The following is an 18,697-nucleotide window of genomic DNA, read 5'->3' on the forward strand; positions in this document are numbered from 1 at the left end:
CAGACCAAATAATTTCATTCAAAACCAACTAGGCCTGATCAAACTTGCTACCCCAACTTCGTGGCTTAAAAACTGTAAGTGTTAATATAATAGCTTATAATGTCAACAGTTAAGTAGAAGAGTGAATAAAGTATCGATACGGGATATGAAGTAAATTATATATATACAATTTATAAGTGCGAATGTCGTTAAAAGATAGAGCATGAAGTGAGCTATAAACTCAGATACAAACTTCAAATATACATTTTATAGATGTGAAATGTATGTTTTATTATACACACTGCAAATTTAACTTAGAATCCTGTTATGAGGAAATGGATTATGGAATTTTCCTTCTCTCCAAACAAAACGACAGAGAGGATGTATAGTAGAAATTAGACAGGTAAAAGGGTAGCAGCATGAGTACTATCAGCAACAGCTGGACAAAGAAAACAAAGTCCCATTCTGCAATTTTATGCAGAATTCAAGGGCATAGAAGTATTTTAACCAGACAGACACACCATCCTAAATCTGATCTCATGGTCTTCCCAAGCTCTCTCACTAGTCACTGTACACACACACACACACACTCAAATACCTCACATAAATTCATACAAACACTCTTCCCCACAACCCCAAGCTCTCTCTTTCTCTCTCTCTCTCTCTCTCTCTCTAATGGAACCACCATTGCTGCCCACTCTGCTTCTCCACCTCCTCCTCCTCTCCACCACCATCACCACCACCTTCTCAGCCTCTGCTCCTCCTCTCCGCCCCACCCCATCTCCTACCTCCTCCCCAACCCCACCAAAGCCCACCACCCCCAAAGCCCCATCTCCTACCTCCTCCCCAACCCCACCAAAGTCTACCACCCCCAAAACCCCATCTCCTACCTCCTCCCTAACCCCACCAAAGTCCACCACCCCAAAAATCCCATCTCCCATCTCCTCCCCAACCCCACCAAACTCCTCCACCCCCAAAACCCCATCTTCACCATCTTCCAGCTCTTTAGACCCAAAGCAACTCAGAGCCCTCCAATCTCTCAACATCCCAACCTCCAAAGACCCCTGCACCCAACCCTCCCTCCTCCCCCCCAACACCACTCTCTGCGACTCCTCCAAGCCCTTCCGCCACATCCTCTCCCTCCGCCTTGCCAACTGCTCCGACGACGTCGCTTTGTCCTTCACTGCTCTCAAGTCCCTCTCCACCCTCCAGTCCCTCCAGTTCTTCAACTGCCCCATTGCCCCTATCCGCTTCCCGGCCGATCTCGTTGCCTCTCTCCACTCCTTCACCTGCATTAACAGCCTCCGTAGGCTCACTGGCGTCTGGCTCGCGCGCCTCCAAAACCTCACTGATCTCACTGTCTCCAATGTCCAAGTCAATGCCTCTGGACCCTTTGTCATTCTCGGCAACATGAAGAAGCTCAGGTCTGTGACCATCTCTCATGCCAATCTAACTGGTAGTATTCCAAGACACTTGAATTTGAACCTTACCCACATCGATTTTTCGGGTAATAAGCTACAGGGGAAGATACCCTCTTCAATCACACTCCTTGAAAACCTTGAAAGCTTGAACCTTTCCTCTAATTCCTTCAATGGAGAAATACCCACTTCGTTTGGGGACCTGATTTCACTAAAGAACGTGTCTTTAGCTTCAAATTCGTTGTCTGGAGCCATACCAGAGTCAATGTCTGCAATTCCAGGGTTGGTTCATGTTGATCTGAGCTCCAATCAGCTGAATGGTACAATTCCAAAGTTCCTCTCAGATATGAAGAGCTTGAAGCACTTGAATCTTGCAAACAATGACTTCCATGGAGTTGTGCCTTTCAATGTGTCATTTATAAACAAATTGGCAGTGTTCAAGATTAGCAGGAACAGCAATTTGTGCTATAACCACTCTGTTTTGTCATCAAAATTGAAGCTTGGGATTTCTCCTTGTGACAAGCATGGATTGCCCATGTCACCTCCTCCGGCCAAAGGCGATTCATCAGCGGATGACAGCAGTGATTCAGATTATGATGACAGTAATGGGGATGACTCTGATCAGAAGAAGGATCGTCATCATGGGCCAAGTAAGGTTGTTCTTGGTGTGGCCATTGGGCTTTCTTCCATAGTCTTCCTCATTATTTTCTTGGTTCTTCTCTCCAAATGGTGTGGTTGAAACTTGAAATTGAATTGTTTGTTGATTAAAGTTTTATTAGATTAGGCCAAATTGGTTATTGAAATTGAATTTTGATTAATTTATTATTATACTCAATGATGAGGAGGAAGAGTAGATGGGAAGGTGAAAAAAATTGAAACTAAACAAAAAAAGAAAAAGGAGGGAGAGGAATCATTAATTTGGAGTGTTATTTTTATCATTGCTTTGATGGCTTGCTGGAGAAAAGAGCAGTGGCTTTCCATTATTTTGTGATAGATGTGGCCAGTGGCCACTTGGGTGTTATGATTTCTTAGCTGCCAGAGAGCCTAAAAGCGGCTTCATGTGTGTTCCCAGATTATATATATGTAATTTTTTCTTCAGCCACAAGCATTTATCTTTTTTTTTTTTCTTGATCAGGTAGCTTTCTCTGAGTTTAATTGCTTTCTTTTTAGTGTATATATTCATGAATTGATAACAATGTGGATTGGCCAAATATTTTCTTGTATTAAAGTTTTGGTACAATTGGGTATATTCTTAGTTGATAAGTTAAGAGGTCAAGTTCTTTATGCTCTTTTGGTATACACAACACATATGACATGTAAATTTTCAATTATTTTAGGTCACTAGATTCCTTTTGAGCACACCCAGAAAAAGAAATTTATTTACAGCTGTCTCTACTTGAATAGAGAAGAGGACAGTGGTTGGTTGATGATGATTGATTTATAAAGTGGAGTTATGAAGAAGAATGATGGTATGGTAGATATGTGAGAATTTATGCTCTTTTTCTTTTTCTACCAACAAATTTTATACAGAATCACTTTCCCAACAACACAATCTTGCAGTATTTTCTCGTAATTTCATACAAAAGAGAGATAATTGTATAGAGGCCAAAGTCGTATTTTAGGCTCTTTACATTTGTTTCGTTTTTCAACCCCGAAAAAAAAAACAGTAATTCTATTTGGACACACTAAATCAACCACATGCATTTTAAGCAGCCTAATTAAAGTTAATTAGGGCCGTCACGGTGTACCAGCATGAACGGCCATGTTGGTGGCACAAAGACAGAATTTGAGGGGGAAATAATGGCTCTGACAGAATTTGAGGGGGAAATAATGGCTGTCAATGAGGAGAGAAGGGAGGGGGAGGAAGAAAAGCTTGTTTTGCTCCTCTAGGATTTCCGATGGAAACCTATGTCACCGGTGGCTATCAATGGAGAGAACAAATAGGGCAAAAGCTCATAAGGTGAAAGGCCAAAAATAATTATTTTGTATATAATAAATTAGCATTAACAAAATTATAGGCACTAACAAAATTATGATTTTGTTTCATCAAACCAAAAGAAAAAAGATAATAGGTATGGTAATTGGGTGCTATTTCAGTGCCATGGACATGTACCAATTTATCTTTCTATTCTTTCACAAACCAGGTTAAAGCTTTCCTATTTTCAATTTCCAGACCCAAGAAAATAAATAAATAAAAATCAATTTCCAAATTCTAAACTAAAGCAAAAAGGTATCAAATAAATCGTTCAGGCAATTTATTGATTTTTATTTCATAGAATATAATTAATTCCCATAACAATAATACCTAGTAGAAGCCAAAAAAGAGACCCTAAACAAAGAACGAGAAAGAAGACAGAAAAAAAAAAAATACATAAAAGAGACCCTAAAAAAACAATACCCTTTTTTCTCTCCGGCCTGAACATAAAATCTACCGAAGGGTTGCCATCGATTACTTCTTTTACGAGCTCTGGTGGCATATCATTCTTGAGCTTAAACACTTGACGAATCTCGTCAACTTTCTTTCCCTTGATCATATCTGCAACCTTTTGAGAAACTTGAGCCAATAATTCCTTGTTGTATAGATAGTCCGCGGCGATGAAGATATGGCGCAAAACTGCTTGATCAACATTAAGAAACTCAGCGTCCCACTCTTTGAGTTCCTCCCTTTGCATGCCTTTTGCACCACTCCATCACCTTGCCTAGGATTTCAGCAGTCACGTTTGGCACTGAAATCTCGTCGCCGTCACAGCCTTCCTCCACCATGTTCTTGATGGTTTCACAAAGTACGGCCGCAGCCTCATTTACTTCAATTATTTCGTCATTCAAACACCTCAATCTGAAAACCCTACTCTTTGAGGAGGACATGATGATGTTTGAAGAAACTCTGAACCGCTGTGAATTAATTGAGAAGAGAGTGGAAGATGGTGATATATATTGGAAGACTTCTCCTAATTCTTGCAGGACAAGTAATATTGTATTTCCAACTATAACCAGAATTTCCACTTTTGTTCTCCTCCTCAGATAAGGAAGTCTTTTTTATTTTTTTTCATGAATTAAAAGTGCAAATTCTCTTGGGATAATTTGTAGAAAGAAGGTACGGTGTATTGGAAGGCCTTCGATAGGCACTGGGATATCAAGAGCGTATCCTTTCTTTTTTCAATACAGAGATTCACTATTCAAAGAGCTTATCCTTTTCCTTCTCTCTATCTGTGAATTTACAAGACAAAATTCTCATGGTTTCAACTTACAATACAGAGCCTGGTTAGCAATTTCGAGTAATACTCGTATTATACATGCACATACACAGCGGCGGACCCAGAAATTTTTCAAGGAAGGAGCAATATTTCAAAGCCTAAAACGATATTTAAAAAGGCTAAAAACACTATATTAATCACATTAACCAATTCACCATGTTAATTATATACAAATAAACACCACATTGAAATATTAACCAATTCACCATATTAATTATTTAATCAAACCACAACAATCTTTATTAATTAATAAAAACTAAAAATATATACAAAAAAATAAATTCAAAAAAATCTATACAAAATAACCAAAACAAAAACTCAATCTATTAACCAAAACCCAACAATCCATCCTAATTAATTAAAGCATAAAGAGAAATAACTTTGAAATTTGCGAGAGAAGTTAATTTTCCAAACAAATTGTGGAGGGTTGGTCCATTGGTGGATGGCTTATCTCTTTTGGTTTTGGAGCCATGGCTTATGCCCACTTCACAACCCTTCTTTTGCCTCTAAAACAAATGGGTTTCTACCAAATGAATCAAAACATAGAGGGAGAGAGATCCTTTCAGGGTTTCGTTGCTGAATGAATGTAATGGAATTTACTTGTACCAATTTGAGAGAGTGAGAGATAGTCAATGATAATGAAAAAAAGCACAAAGAGAAAAGCTAGTGGATGATGGAGGCAAAGGAGTATTGAGAAAAAAGGAATGTGGTTGGGGAGTTGGCCGGCGTGGGTAGTGGTGGCCCTTTCTTTTTATTTTATTATTATTTTTTTGTTTCACTTGGACCAAAACTATGCGTTTTGGACATATCACTTATAAAAAAAGAACCCAAGCAGCCCTGCGCGCTGTAGCCTGCGCAAAGGAGCTGTTGCCTGGAGCTTCTTTGGAGCAAATAATCAAACAACTGGTGGGCAGTAGCAGAGGGGCATTTCTAGCTTCTCAAAGTTATTTTCCGGCGAGGGGAGGTGCAGATGCACCTCCTTGTGCCTCTGTAGATCCGCCAGTGCACATACATATTTTTGAAAAATACTTTCAAACATACAATACATGTATGTCCATATTCTTCATGTTTCATACACATACTTTTTACAAAATTTTCAATAATACGGACAAAAATAAAAATAATTTATATTAAAACATTATCTAATTTCATTGTCCTTTTAAAAAATTTTGCCGAATAATACACATACGTATTTTACTAATTATGATATAGACAAATCAAATCCTGCATCTCTACTGCAATTAACAGCCGTAAAATAGGAGGCCTCTTCAAGGAAACACCACAGCATAGACAAACTGAGATCGACGCTTAGTTAGCCCTTTGTAAATGAGAATGATCATAGCCTTTCAAATTGAGTCACATCGAAACTGCGGAGCAAGCATCTCTTCAAATTGGCCCATATTAAGATCCTAACTCAAATGTCTATCTAGAGTGTTTTATGTTGGTCGATCGAAAAGCAGTTATATACAACAATAGCTTGATCATGTGCGTGACAATCAACCTTTGGAGGAGGTACTTTGCAAGTGTATCAAAATTGATGAGCCTACTTGCATTCAAAGTCCAACTTCAGTTTACCAGAAACCCCTGCAAGAACAACTCCCATCTTTCATATGGTGAAAGCGGTTAGAATCTCTTAAAACAATCTCCCTTCTAGATGTCTTAGAGATGAACTTGGCCATCTCATGACAGTCACCGCATACTCGTAGATTCTTGGTCACCCGTATGGTTTTCCCAGGTGGCAAGTTCAGTATCCCAAATGCTATGGCTAACTTCTCACTATGCCCACAGAGAGCCACTTCTTTCTCCATCTCATCTGCATCAATCAAAGCATACTGCATTTTAGGAGAATAGCCTTCTTCCTTCATCTTCAATCTTAATCGCTTCAATAGAGACTCTATCTTTGTGGCTTGTGGGTGTGAACTATTTCCAGCGACAAAGATTTGAACTTTCCCCTTGATCTCTATCCAACTACAGCCTGGATTCTTTTTTAAGCCTTGCCGACCAATCCTCTCTCTCAACGTTTTCACTGCTTCCCACTTTTCTGCCTCTGCATAAATATTTGCTAGAAGTACATAATACCCCGTGTTTTCTGGCTCTAGTTCAAAAACATGTTCTGCGACTTTCTCCGCTAGTTTTACATCGTGGTGGATCCTACAACCGCAGAGCAAGGAACCCCAGATAGTTGCATCTGGCTCAATGGGCATCTTGTTAATAAACTTATATGCCTTGGTTAGATTCCCAGTGCGGGCAAGAAGATCCACCATACAAGCATAGTGCTCTAACTTTGGAACAATGCTGTACTCATTTCTCATACTATCAAAGAATCTCCATGCTTCATCAAGTAACCCAGAATGACTGCAAGCATAAAGTATAGAAATGAAGGAAATACCGTCAGGTTTTATTCCTGATTTTCTCATCTCATTAAAGGCAGTAATAGCTTCCCTTCCAAATCCATGCATGCCATATCCAGCAACTATGACAGTCCAAGAAATCAGATCCTTTATGGGAATAATGTCAAAAAGTAATCGTGCAAGAACTAGTACCCCACACTTGACATACATGTCAACAAGTGCATTGGCAACATACCGATCCGAAAAGTATCCATTTCTCAATATATGGCCATGGATCTCTTGACCTCTGTTTAGAGCTGCTAGGCTGGCACAAGCCGGAAGGACACTCGCAATTGTCATGCCGTCAGGTTTTGATTTCCGTTGCATATCAGAAAAGAGTTTAAGAGCTTCATTGGGAAGACAGATTTTCGAGTAACCCCCTATCATGGTATTCCACGAGACAATGTCCTTCACAGGCATATTAGAAAAAACCGAGTGAGCATCTTCCATGCTTCCACATTTCGCATACATATCCATGAGAGTATTGCAGACAAATAAACTGGAGTCCATGCCATGTTCCCTAATGTACTTATGTATATCCCTGCCTTTTTTCAATGAACCATTACAAGCACACGCATGAAGTATGCTTGTGATTGTATAAACATCTGGGCTAACGCCATTCCTTTCCATTTCTGAGAATAATTCGATCGCCTCATCTGAAAGCCCTTCTCGGACATACCCTGCTATCATTGAAGTCCATGACACAACACTTCTTTGACCCATCTTCCCAAAGACTTGAGTTGCACTACTGAGATCGCCACATTTTGAATACATGTCTAGAACATTATTACAGAACATGATATCCATGTCCAAACAAGTTTTTATTGCATAAGAATGAAGCGCCCTACCCAATGAAAGATTTCCACCATCTGAACAAGCCATTAGAACATTGATAACAGTAGCCAAATCCACATCTACCCCAAAAGAAAGCATCTGTCTGAAAATCTCAACCCCCTTCCCCGCAAGACCGTTGGACACATATGCACTTATCATTGAATTCCACGATATAACATCTCGATCACTCAATTCATCAAACACCTTACGTGCACTTTCAATTCTTCTATTCTTAAAATAGAAGGCCATTAGCGAATTACCAACTGTGTTATCAGAACCAAATCCCAATTTGTACAGATACCCATGAACCCATTCACCTTCTCGTACATATCCTAGGGAAGAAAAACACTTTAAAATACAAGAAAATGTATAAGAATTTGCTTGGATACCCAGCTCCTGCATCTTCCTAAATAAATGTATACCTTCCCTAAAATTACCAACCTTTGCATACTCATTGATCATAAGGTTCCAAAGAAAAACCTTTCCATTTGATAATTGATCAAAAACTCGCCTAGCTTCTCTTAAATCCCCACACTTTACAAACATAAAAACAAGTTTTGCACCCAGAGGTCCATCAACTTCTGCGCCATTGTTACATATAACTGAATGAACCCTTTTACCATCTTGCAGCGACTTAAGTCCAGCACAGAGCTCCAAGACGGAGCAGTAACCCTCCAAATCAAGCTCGGATTTTTGAGACCCGCATACCAATTCCACGGCGTTTTTTAGATTACCCATTTCACAGTATTTGCGAATCTTGACATTCTTGTCTATAACTTCCCTGTTAGTGGATATGGCGACCGAGGCTGAAACACGAAATTTGGCACAAGAATGATCCAAATTCGAAGAGAACAGAGAGGTTCTTGAAGAGGGTTTGGAGAAGAAGAAGCCATTTGAGGATCTAGAAGACTTTGCGTCATTGTCATTGTGCGGCAGAGGAGAGACCGACAACAAGTTCGGTGAGGTTGTGGCTAGCATCAACATAGTCCCTGTAAACCAAAACAAAGCCGCGCGAAAATTTCAATTAGCCTGAACCTAGAAGATAACTAACCAGAGTCTTTATTTATACATATAAATTTTATTTTTAAATACCAGAAAGGCAAAATGGCGCGCGTGCTTTACACACACCACCAGAAGTTGTGGACCAGAAAATTTTGTAATAAAATAAGAGTTACTGAAGAGAAGGAACTGTCAGAATCTAATCCATTTGTATACTCAGAATCTTGGTTTCTCATTTTCCACATTCAACTTCAAGAACCCAAATTGGCCTTGAATTTAACATATGGGTGCAATTGTTCATGAATATCATTCTGTGCTTCGCTTTCCCACTTTCTTCTCTTTCAGCAAGCAGCCCAAGCTGGGAAAATCCATTTTCTCTCTGAAAGGTATTAAAAGTTTTCACTTTTTAGGAATTCCACTTTGAATTCTGCAATGGGTTCTTCTTGGAATTGTGTTTGGTATCTGTTAAAAAGAAAGATATCAGCTTGGTTTAAGTGTTTTTCTTGTCTGGGATTGTTGGACTTTTTACTATTTTGAAGTCGAATATGGTGAAAATTATTTCACTTATTATGTTGTTTTTTGTTGAATTGAATTATCATTCCTCTTTTGATTAGCTTGAACTGAAGTTCGGATTTGATATCAACAAATGAATTTGTTGTTTGCTGGCTATAGATAATAGACTGAGGGATCATTTCTTGATGCAGCTTGTTAAATTTGGCTGAGATTGCAGATGTGCCTTCACCCTTTGAGCGAAACGGCCTTCACTTAACTGTGTCCTGCATTAGATCTGAAGGAAACGGAGGAGACCAACCTCCTCGGAGACGTTCTTCTTCAGGAAGAACGAATAAGAACGATGGAACTAAGAAGAAACGTGAAGCAGGTGGTAAAAAATCCAAGGCATCTGACCAGGAAGAGATCATTTCTCTATTCAGACGGATACAGACTTCGATCTCGAACAAAGAGTCTGTAAATGCTAAGAAGATAAATTCCAATGTCTCTGAAGATAGCCCCTCTTCTGAGTCAATTCTTCAGGCTCTTTATGGATCGAGGAAGCAAAAAGGTAATGCAGATGAATGTCGTGTTTGATGCAATCACTTGTCATGCACAACACAGCACAGCTACCACGTCTGCACCTAAACACGCACATGTTCAAGCCTTATTTCTAGTTATGATGATTGAATTTCTTTTCTTTCACATATTATTTCTTAGTCAAATACTAATTACTGCAGGCAAAGCTTTAGACAAGGCAGGGCAAGGGGTCTGGACAAGGAGGAAAGATGCGCAAGAGCAGCAAATACAGGAGGATCCCTCAGTTGCAGAGTTCAAGTTAACACGCCCGCCGTCTAAATTTGTGAAAAGATCTCCGATTCCATCTCAATCAATCCGAAGAGTTCAGGTTCTTGAGCTGAATAACGGAGCATCACCTTCTGCGGCTGGAAGAATAGAAGAAATGAAACTCCCTGAGTTGAAAGAACTGGCAAAGACCAGAGGAATTAAAGGTTACTCGAAACTTAAAAAGAGCGAGCTCGTTCAACTGCTGAAGTCCTAAAGCAATGTAAAAACCTTGCCCATATATTTGTACCAGAGCATTATTTGTAAGTGACAGATTGAATTTCACCTTACGTTCTTCAAAATGTTGTGCAGTCCTAGCTACCCACATTTTACAGGGTGGCCACCAAAGTATGGTTGTTTTTAAACTCTAAACTCAATGACCCCTGGCTCCTAATTGATTTTAGAGTTCTGATACTGTTGTGTTGTGGTTGCTTGTTCCCTTATTTGCTATGTTTCTCTTCCCATGCTATAGCCAAGAGATAGAACAATGAAAAATCAAGCCTGTTAAACAGCTTTCAATACTGGCATGAACATCTGGGCAGCCATTTTATATTGGCAACAAATAATATGACAGATGAGTAACAAAATGGTCACAAAGCAAACTAAAATTTGCTGACAGTAATAATGGCTGCTCCATATAGCAACAAGAGTCGAAACAAGAGGGCATCATCAAGTTTTCAAGATCAAAATTACTGGCACATCTCTTTAATGGAGATACTAACTCCTGATACATAGAAATTGGTAAAAAGTAGCAGCTTGCCAAAACTAAAACAAAATATCCAAGACTAGTAGATCTGTCTAGTTAACAATATTTTGGGACTTGTTAAGAATGACCCCTTCATATTTGACCTGGAACCACTTCATTGCATCCTCCTTGGTAACCCTGTGCTGAATTCCAACACGCGACTTGCATCTGCGACGACGACCCACACGGTATCCTGGGCGCTCTAAAACAACAAAAAAGTCCATGCCATAGATACCAGTTGAAGGGTCATACCTGAAGGAAGAACAACAAAACTGGTTAGTGATACCCAAATATGCATGCCACTTACTGGTCATCCTTTCAAGTTAAGGCAACCTCAACTATCCGACGTTTTAAATAGTAACAGCCCAGGAACATTATAGGGTCAGTTATTTCAAAATTATGCCTCCTATGTTACAACATAATATTCAACACATATTTGAAACAAACTCATAAAAGGTAAAAACGAGTCCTAGATATATGGTTTGTACCTCAAAGTCAGCATATTCAACTGCTTTCGAAAATGGAAAGAAATAAAACCCCTTAGCAAATACACATGAAATTTTCACAAGATGCCCTATCTCCATTGTTACCCACGCTGCACACCTTTTTCAGCCTATGCCAATCGTAAAGGTAAATTGTACGGAGTCAGCCTAATTCCCACCCTATAAGTAGTTCGAACTTGCAAACCATTTTGAGCTAAATCCAAGAAACTTGATGAACAAATCTAATTCCCATATAAAATTATTGAACTTTTCCCAATCTCATTAGAAATTAAATCTAAAGCCCAAACCACAAAACCTATCAACAAACTACACGATTCCACAAACTCAATATACAAATGATTCCACAAAGACAATTATCATGAGGTTATATGCCAAAATCAAGAATAAAGGAGCACTAACTTGATCCCAAGATCGATATGTTCCTGAATACCGAAGCCGAAGCAGCCGGTGTCACTGAAGTTCCTGCGCAAGAGCTCGTATTCCTTGACCTTCAGTCCACTCTCCAGAAGTTGCATTGCCTTGTCGCCTCTCACAGTCACGTAGCAGGCAATCTTCTCATTACGCCTGATACCGAAGGATCGCACCGTGTACCGAGCTGCAGGCAAACATAACTCAAAAAATTAATAAATCCATAAATAACAAAAAATGTAAAAACGAAAAAGCAGAGAGAATCTAATGGAAGCTCACCTTTGGAGAAGACAGGGGTTTGGCCGCTGAGTTGTTCCAAGACCTAGGGAAAAGGGGCAAAATTGGAAATAAAAAGATCAGTATATGATTTTGATATCATTTTTGTTTTGGGTAGTTTTGTTGTGAGGTAAAGGAGGAACCTTGGCGGCTCTGGTGAGTCGATCACCACTTTCTCCAACGGAGATGTTGAGGACGAGCTTCTGGACTTTGATTTCCCTCATGGGATTCGCCAGCTTTTTCTCCGACGCCTGAATTTGACACACAAAGACAACTTCATCAGAACAACCACAACAATAACAACAGCACAGAAATTCCAATAAACATCAAGAGAGAGAAAGAGGAGAGAGAGGAGACCATTGTGGTATGAGAGTGTGCAGAGAAGGCGGAGCAGAAGAAACTCGGAGAAGGAAATACAAATATAGGGGGAGAGACGATGCGAGTGATGAGCGAGCTAGGGTTTTTATTTCTGATTTGGGCTGCCTCAGAACCCAGATTTGAACCCGAGCCTTTTGGGTGGGATGTAGCCCAACTATACTTGTGGGCTTCCAGGAGCTCGAACTCTCAGATGGGCTTGTGGGATTCTTGATCCCTTAACAAGATGAGACAGAGGTTCATGAGTAGGATAATTATTCGCAAGTATCTGATGTAGTAAAATTAATTTGGAATTAGACAATTCCGGGTTCGAATACAGGCAGCGGGATAATTTTTTTCTTTTATTTATTTAAGTAAAATTATTTGCAAGTGAGAGAGTATATATATATACTCTCTTTTCTCTTAGGTTAACAAGAATCCGCTGTAGCAAAATTAATATGGAATTTGACAATTCCGGGTTCGACTCCCGTCAGCGGAATAATTTTCTCTTTTATATGTTTACGTAAAATTATTTGCAAGTGAAATAATATGTTATTTACATAGTATAGCCGATCGGCTATACTCGGGTATTTTTTATTTTAAAAAAATAGTATAGCCGCGCAGCTATACTTGTTTTGACACCTAGTCACTAGGCGGGTCTTTTTTACCCTATAAATAGTATAGCCGCACGGATATACCCTGGTATTTAAAAAACAAATTAGTATGGCCGTATAGCCACGCGGCCATACTGAAATAGTATAGCCGGCTATACTCTCCTCGTGCTTTTTCCAAAACAGGTATAGCCGCGCGGCTATACCTGTTTTCACAAGTAACCCCTTTTTATAAATAGTATAGCCGCACGGCTATACTCGGGTAATTTTTTTTCCAAAATAGAAGGGTAATTTTTATTTTTATTTTTAATAAAAATATAATATACTTTCATTTCTCTTAAATGCATTTGAATCCGCTGTAGCACAATTAAAATTGATTTGGAATTAGACAATTCCGGTTCGACTCCCGGCAGTGGAATAGTTTTTTCATTTTTCCATTTCAAGCTTACCAAGAAAGAAAAAACTTAAACATGTAAAAATTATTTGGAACTAGTTAGTTCCTGGTTCAACTCCCAGCAGCAGAATAAGTATTTCTTTTATTTATTTACGGCAGGTTAGAATTGAAACAATTCTTGACATGGATCGGTCTTGGTCATGATCCCATTCAATATCGCATTATGGCTTTTTGACTGGTCAAATCCATCATTCTTGAGTTGTTTTAAGGCAGAGCAAATCAAATAACACGTTGAAGAGAAGAAGGAAATCCACTCTCTGCAGCAAAGACTTGTAAAATGCAGGCAAGCAGGTTTCTTGAACCCATCTATGGCCTTGACGAGGTGATATCATTGTTGTTTTATCATATATTTGTCTGGTTGGTTGCTGCCTCCCAAGTACCAAACCATGGATGCTTCCTTCCCCTCTCTCTCCCATTCACTAGTTTCTGCTTGTGGGTTTCTTACCCTCTACGGTCATTTTTGCTCTGTTTTAAAGTTGGATTGGAGTTGCTGACTTTTGTGCAAATGGTTTCGTGGCGTGGAGGCAAAGGTACCAAAAAAGAAACAATAAATGGTTGCTTACGCGTCCAGTGTGCGCCTTGGTCTTCCAAAGTAACATAGAGAAAAGTCATGCTGTATGCATCATCATAAGTCTCTGTGACCCAACATTTGAACTAGTACGCAGAAATTACGGAAGCTATGTATATTCAATTTTTGCTATTACAAATTTACATCAAGTGCAGTATAAAATGAAGTTTGTTTATCATATTGAAATAAATCTATCAAACACTAAAATATTAGCAAAATACATAAAACCAATGATGGGTTTTCACTTGTATAATGGAGTCTACAACAAAGATGGCGTATGGCAAAAGGTAGCTCCAAGGAATACGAACAACTTTTTCGCTTTCTAATTTCATGTCCTAGCCCCTTTTTTTTCTTCTTTTTTCCAGCAACAAATGTTAAAGATTATGCCAAAACCCGCCAGAAAGTAAAAGAATATAAGAATATCACCAGTCACACTGAAAGAAAACACCAAATAACTGCACTCTGCTCCTAAGATGTCAAGATGGCAACTCTACTCATTTGAAACCTCAAATCTTCAGGGCTTATATGCAGAAACCGACAGAGTATGTTTACAAGTGAATGGAAGACCAGAAAATCCCATTTAAGGCAACATGTCGCAAGATTCCACATGACGCATGCTACGGATGCAGCCTTGAAACATAATGCAACACGACCTCAATACTTTATTCACATCCCTGACTAGAACATATCTACACGAAAAAACCATGGAAGTACAAAGGCTATTACCAGACATGCCATTAAAAAGTTGCAAAATGGCTGTCCCCGCCAACATCCTCCATTCCTGTCCGATGAGTTATTTTCAATACCAGAAAGCGTTTCTTCATTCCACTCCTCCATAAATCTGCTATCCCCATGACCAGTGACATTGTTCGCTGTCTCACCACAGATTTCGCACGTCCTGCATGAATAAAAATAAGAAAGGAATCAACTTATATTGTGATCTCTGATGCTAGGTTCTTGTGCAGAGAATTTCACTAGCTCTACTGTTTATTTAGACTTTGAAAATACTTCCTGACTAAAAAAAAACCACTCCACAGATAATTGTAACAGAAAACAATTTTAAAATCAAAATTAACCACAGCAAAGCTTAGTTATTGGAAATGAAAAAAGTTTCACTTTCTCTTCTGCTACCTTGCGGCTACTTCATATCAGATTCACTTTAACTTTCCCAGGGTTTCAATGCAGAAATGGAGCAAATGACAAAAGAAAAACTTGAATACCATTTATAAAATAGAACAAGATCTTGTTACTTGTCACTTGTGTCATTTACTTTGTAACACTACAATCATTTCAGAGTCGTAACACTTCCAAGCAGGGAATCCTGACATGAGATTTGTGTTAACTTAAAAAACCAAGTTTGAAAACAAAAGCGGACCAAAAAGAAGAGCAGTAGTGCCATTTATAAGCATTCATGAGAATTTTCTCCGCCTTACTAATACAGAGATTAATAATGTTATTCACATTCTGTAATGCCAAGAGTCTTGGTTCAAGTGGTAGAAGGCTGGGGTATGTTCATATAGTTAGGTTTACATCTTATTAATCAAAGTGCAGAAAACATTTTCTGCCATAACAATACAGTACAACTCTTAACTTTGATCTTTGAATATGGTGAAGCATGGAAAAAATTTTATGGGGTCATACTTAACACTTCTTGGCGGTTCAGTTTCATTCCACATTTCAGAAAAGAAAAGACCATCGTGAAACCAAACATTACAAACGCAGAAATATCAAACAAAAATGCAACAAAAAAAAAAGGTACCCAATACAAAATATAATCAAACATGCACACATGTAAGAATATGCACACACCACTTTTTCACACCCACAAAGCTTAAAGCATATTGTTGAACATCTATTATTACCACCAAAAACAAAAATTGACAGTGGGAAGCATTGAGAGAAAGAAAACAGGGTGGAAAGATGGAAATATTTACCTGTTTCCTTTTAGCTTAAACCATGCTTCGGCACAATGACCATGTGCAACACCTAGCTCATCTTTACACTCACAACCAAGATGAATTAATTCCGTAGGGGTAGAACTATTAGCAGTTTCAATTTTTTTGTCCGGTGATTGTTCAGAACTTAAATGGCAAATCCTACAAACCCTTTCCCCATCCCATTTATCACCAGAGCCTTTACCACTCCCACACCTCACATCAATCACATGTGAATCTTTCTCTGCTTGAGGCACCTTCTTCTTTGATTCTTCCACCGATACCTTACTCGACCCCAATTCGTCAACCTTAGTAACCAATCTTCCATTATCTCCAGTAACACGGGCAGCCTCATCCGAATTAATGACCACCACAGTCTCAGAAACATTCCCATCAGCCAAATTGTTTGAATTCTTATTATATCCTTGCTCAACTTCACTAGGAACCACACCACTACCAGGCTGGTCGCATGCCTCCTTATCATTCAGTTTCTCAAGCCCTTCCACCACTTCTTTTTTGGACCCCAATTCCTTTCCCAATGCTTCCAAATCTTCATTTTTTCCAATAACACAAGCACCCTCTTCTGATTCAATCACAATGACAGTTTCAACAACCGACCAAACAACAGAATTTCTTGATTTCTCAGTCGTCTTTTGATCAATTGCACCCAAAACCTCACTGCTACCTTGCAGATCATGCGCCCCCGAATCCATTGCCAAACAAAAGGTTTCCAACCTCCAAATTCCAACTTTCACAAACACCCAGCAAAAATATACACCATACACCCACTTCTAAAATTCCAAAACAAACCAACTCTAACAGTTGACGCACAAACCCAAGTTCTTATCTTTCTAAAGCATACGCAATGTGATGAAACGGAAAGTGACTAAACGAACGAATGAACCACTCCAAGAGTGTCTATATGGTAATCTCCAATCATCAAACAATCGATAAATAAATAAAAGCTAATAATAAAAGAAACTCAACAACGAAAAACCAAACCTTCTCTTCCGCACAGACCAGTTCAATTCCGGGAAAGGAGCTGCAAAATTGGAGCTTTAATCCTAAGATACTAAAACATAAGGAATTTCAGATCTGGGTTTTATCCAATATCAACTTCACCAAGTGTGTGATTTCATTCTCTAGGAATTGGGTTGTTAATCTTAACCTTATTATATAATGTATACACAGGAAAGAGTATGAGGTTGGTGAAGAATGGAGCCAAAAAAATTGTTAAAAGAATATAGAAAGGTCGAGGGAACAAACAATAAGAGGTTGAAGAGTATTAAACTATTAAATGGGGCAGTGTGTACGCTGTGAAGAAGAAGATAAGGGCTTGAAGTGGATTGGATGAATAGCTATCTGCTCATTATTATGATATTATCTGTGTGCTAGTGCAGAGATTTTTTGCTTTTTTTATGTAAGCTGCAGGTGCAGGGAATTAAAGCTTTTTGATTTGCCAGTTGGGGTTACATTTATTTATTTAATTCCATTTGGCAGAGATTGTGGCCCTTTGGCTTACGTTTTGAATGGGTAAACTTTGTGGTTTGTGAGTGGCATTTTGTGTGTTGGAGTGTTTGTGCCGCGACTTGAGGAATCAGAGGAGAAGTTTACAAGGTCACAATATGTTAGGTTTGATGTCTGTCTCTTCCTATTGGCCATATCATTTTTTATTTTATTTTTTAGTTCCTAAGTTATGAAGAAATCAGACTCTTGCCGGTTTGGATTTAGAAAAAAGCCCGAATAGGTGCACCGCCCCATTGACAAAAACATGTTGATACTCGTCTTGTTTTAGTGGTAGAACATCTTATTTTTTATATTTTATAATAAGTATTCGGTTCTTATATTCGTCCCTTGATCTTATCATACAATACATTTGCGTCAAATGTTATCAATTGGTTTGTAGCTAGTTGATACTGACCCAAGTAAACGCTCGTAAGTAACCTATGAGATGCAGACTGGTGAGGATTTATGCAGACTCATAATTTGTTCAAAGTTGAATAGCCAATTGGGTGAGGTGACTTTACTTCAACGGAGAACCACTTATCTCTTCTAATTAGTATACATCTGGGGGTCTTGGAGGTCAAAACTTTAGATATTTTAATTTAAGTTGGTGTGATATGGGGGAGTTGATCTGTAGGAGAGAAGGCTTTTCTTGGTGCAAGTGAAGTATTACTAGTTGACAACAATATTATGATCATTAATTTATGGTTAAAAAATTATTAGAGTTTCTTGTGCATATACCCAAAACAACTTGGTTTTAGGCTTCCATGTTTATAATCAGAGGATCCTACTTTTATGCCATGACTCACTTTTTTACCTTATCAGTATGGAATTTGAAAAAAGATTTTGATTGGGTTAGATCCTCAATTTAATATATATTTGCATCAGATCCTTGAAACGATTCTATTTTTGGAGGGAGATGCAGAAACTGTGGACAAAATGAATGGAAGCGTTTGTGGTCAAAATGCAATAATACCATTTGTCCTTACAATGACAGAACTAAGTTCCTCAAGAAGAATATCTGATTAAGATAATGGAATGAAAGACCCCTGCAATAATTGCATAAATTACTCAGTCAAATCTGTCTGCACCACAAAAAATGCCATAACCTCAACAATTCAAATCCAGGAAATTC

General features: G+C 38.7%; 5 protein-coding genes and 1 pseudogene across 7 annotated transcripts; 2 read left to right on the forward strand and 4 right to left on the reverse strand.

The window, feature by feature from the left end:
- Positions 1-549: 549 nt before the first annotated feature.
- Positions 550-2,646, forward strand: RLP51 (receptor like protein 51). The gene has a single exon (XM_088251301.1). The coding sequence runs from the start codon at positions 655-657 to the stop codon at positions 2,134-2,136; it is 1,482 nt and encodes a 493-aa protein (XP_088107427.1). The 5' UTR covers positions 550-654; the 3' UTR covers positions 2,137-2,646.
- A 1,021-nt stretch (positions 2,647-3,667) lies between these two features.
- Positions 3,668-4,316, reverse strand: LOC110756087 (SKP1-like protein 1A pseudogene; annotated as a pseudogene).
- Positions 4,317-5,679: 1,363 nt separating this feature from the next.
- Positions 5,680-8,921, reverse strand: DOT4 (Pentatricopeptide repeat (PPR) superfamily protein). The gene has a single exon (XM_021957466.2). It carries the CDS (start codon positions 8,857-8,859, stop codon positions 6,223-6,225), a length of 2,637 nt encoding a protein of 878 aa, XP_021813158.2. The 5' UTR covers positions 8,860-8,921; the 3' UTR covers positions 5,680-6,222.
- Positions 8,922-9,065: 144 nt separating this feature from the next.
- On the forward strand, positions 9,066-11,151 carry LOC110756089 (Rho termination factor). Its single transcript, XM_021957468.2, has 3 exons — positions 9,066-9,260; positions 9,605-9,934; positions 10,104-11,151. The coding sequence occupies exons 1-3, from the start codon at positions 9,158-9,160 to the stop codon at positions 10,421-10,423; spliced, it is 753 nt and encodes a 250-aa protein (XP_021813160.2). The 5' UTR covers positions 9,066-9,157; the 3' UTR covers positions 10,424-11,151.
- LOC110756116 (large ribosomal subunit protein uL5) lies at positions 10,794-12,654 on the reverse strand. The gene is made up of 5 exons (XM_021957508.2): positions 12,496-12,654; positions 12,282-12,389; positions 12,142-12,184; positions 11,854-12,049; positions 10,794-11,203 (listed from the first exon to the last, which is right to left on the reverse strand). The coding sequence occupies exons 1-5, from the start codon at positions 12,496-12,498 to the stop codon at positions 11,005-11,007; spliced, it is 549 nt and encodes a 182-aa protein (XP_021813200.1). The 5' UTR covers positions 12,499-12,654; the 3' UTR covers positions 10,794-11,004.
- Positions 12,655-14,225: 1,571 nt separating this feature from the next.
- LOC110756105 (uncharacterized) lies at positions 14,226-17,597 on the reverse strand. 3 transcript variants are annotated; one of them, XM_021957494.2, is made up of 4 exons: positions 17,228-17,597; positions 16,060-17,123; positions 14,852-15,023; positions 14,226-14,755 (listed from the first exon to the last, which is right to left on the reverse strand). In XM_021957494.2, exons 2-4 carry the CDS (start codon positions 16,770-16,772, stop codon positions 14,594-14,596), a joined length of 1,047 nt encoding a protein of 348 aa, XP_021813186.2. In that variant the 5' UTR covers positions 16,773-17,123; positions 17,228-17,597; the 3' UTR covers positions 14,226-14,593. The 3 variants fall into 3 exon arrangements, with proteins under 3 accessions (XP_021813186.2, XP_021813185.2, XP_088108639.1); XM_021957493.2 differs by having other exon boundaries at positions 16,060-17,597; XM_088252513.1 differs by having other exon boundaries at positions 14,600-15,023; positions 16,060-17,587.
- Positions 17,598-18,697: the final 1,100 nt, after the last annotated feature.

The sequence above is a fragment of the Prunus avium genome, chromosome 4 (genome assembly GCF_965620075.1).
Source record: "Prunus avium chromosome 4, drPruAviu1.hap1.1, whole genome shotgun sequence".
NCBI classification, from domain to species: Eukaryota; Viridiplantae; Streptophyta; class Magnoliopsida; order Rosales; family Rosaceae; genus Prunus; species Prunus avium.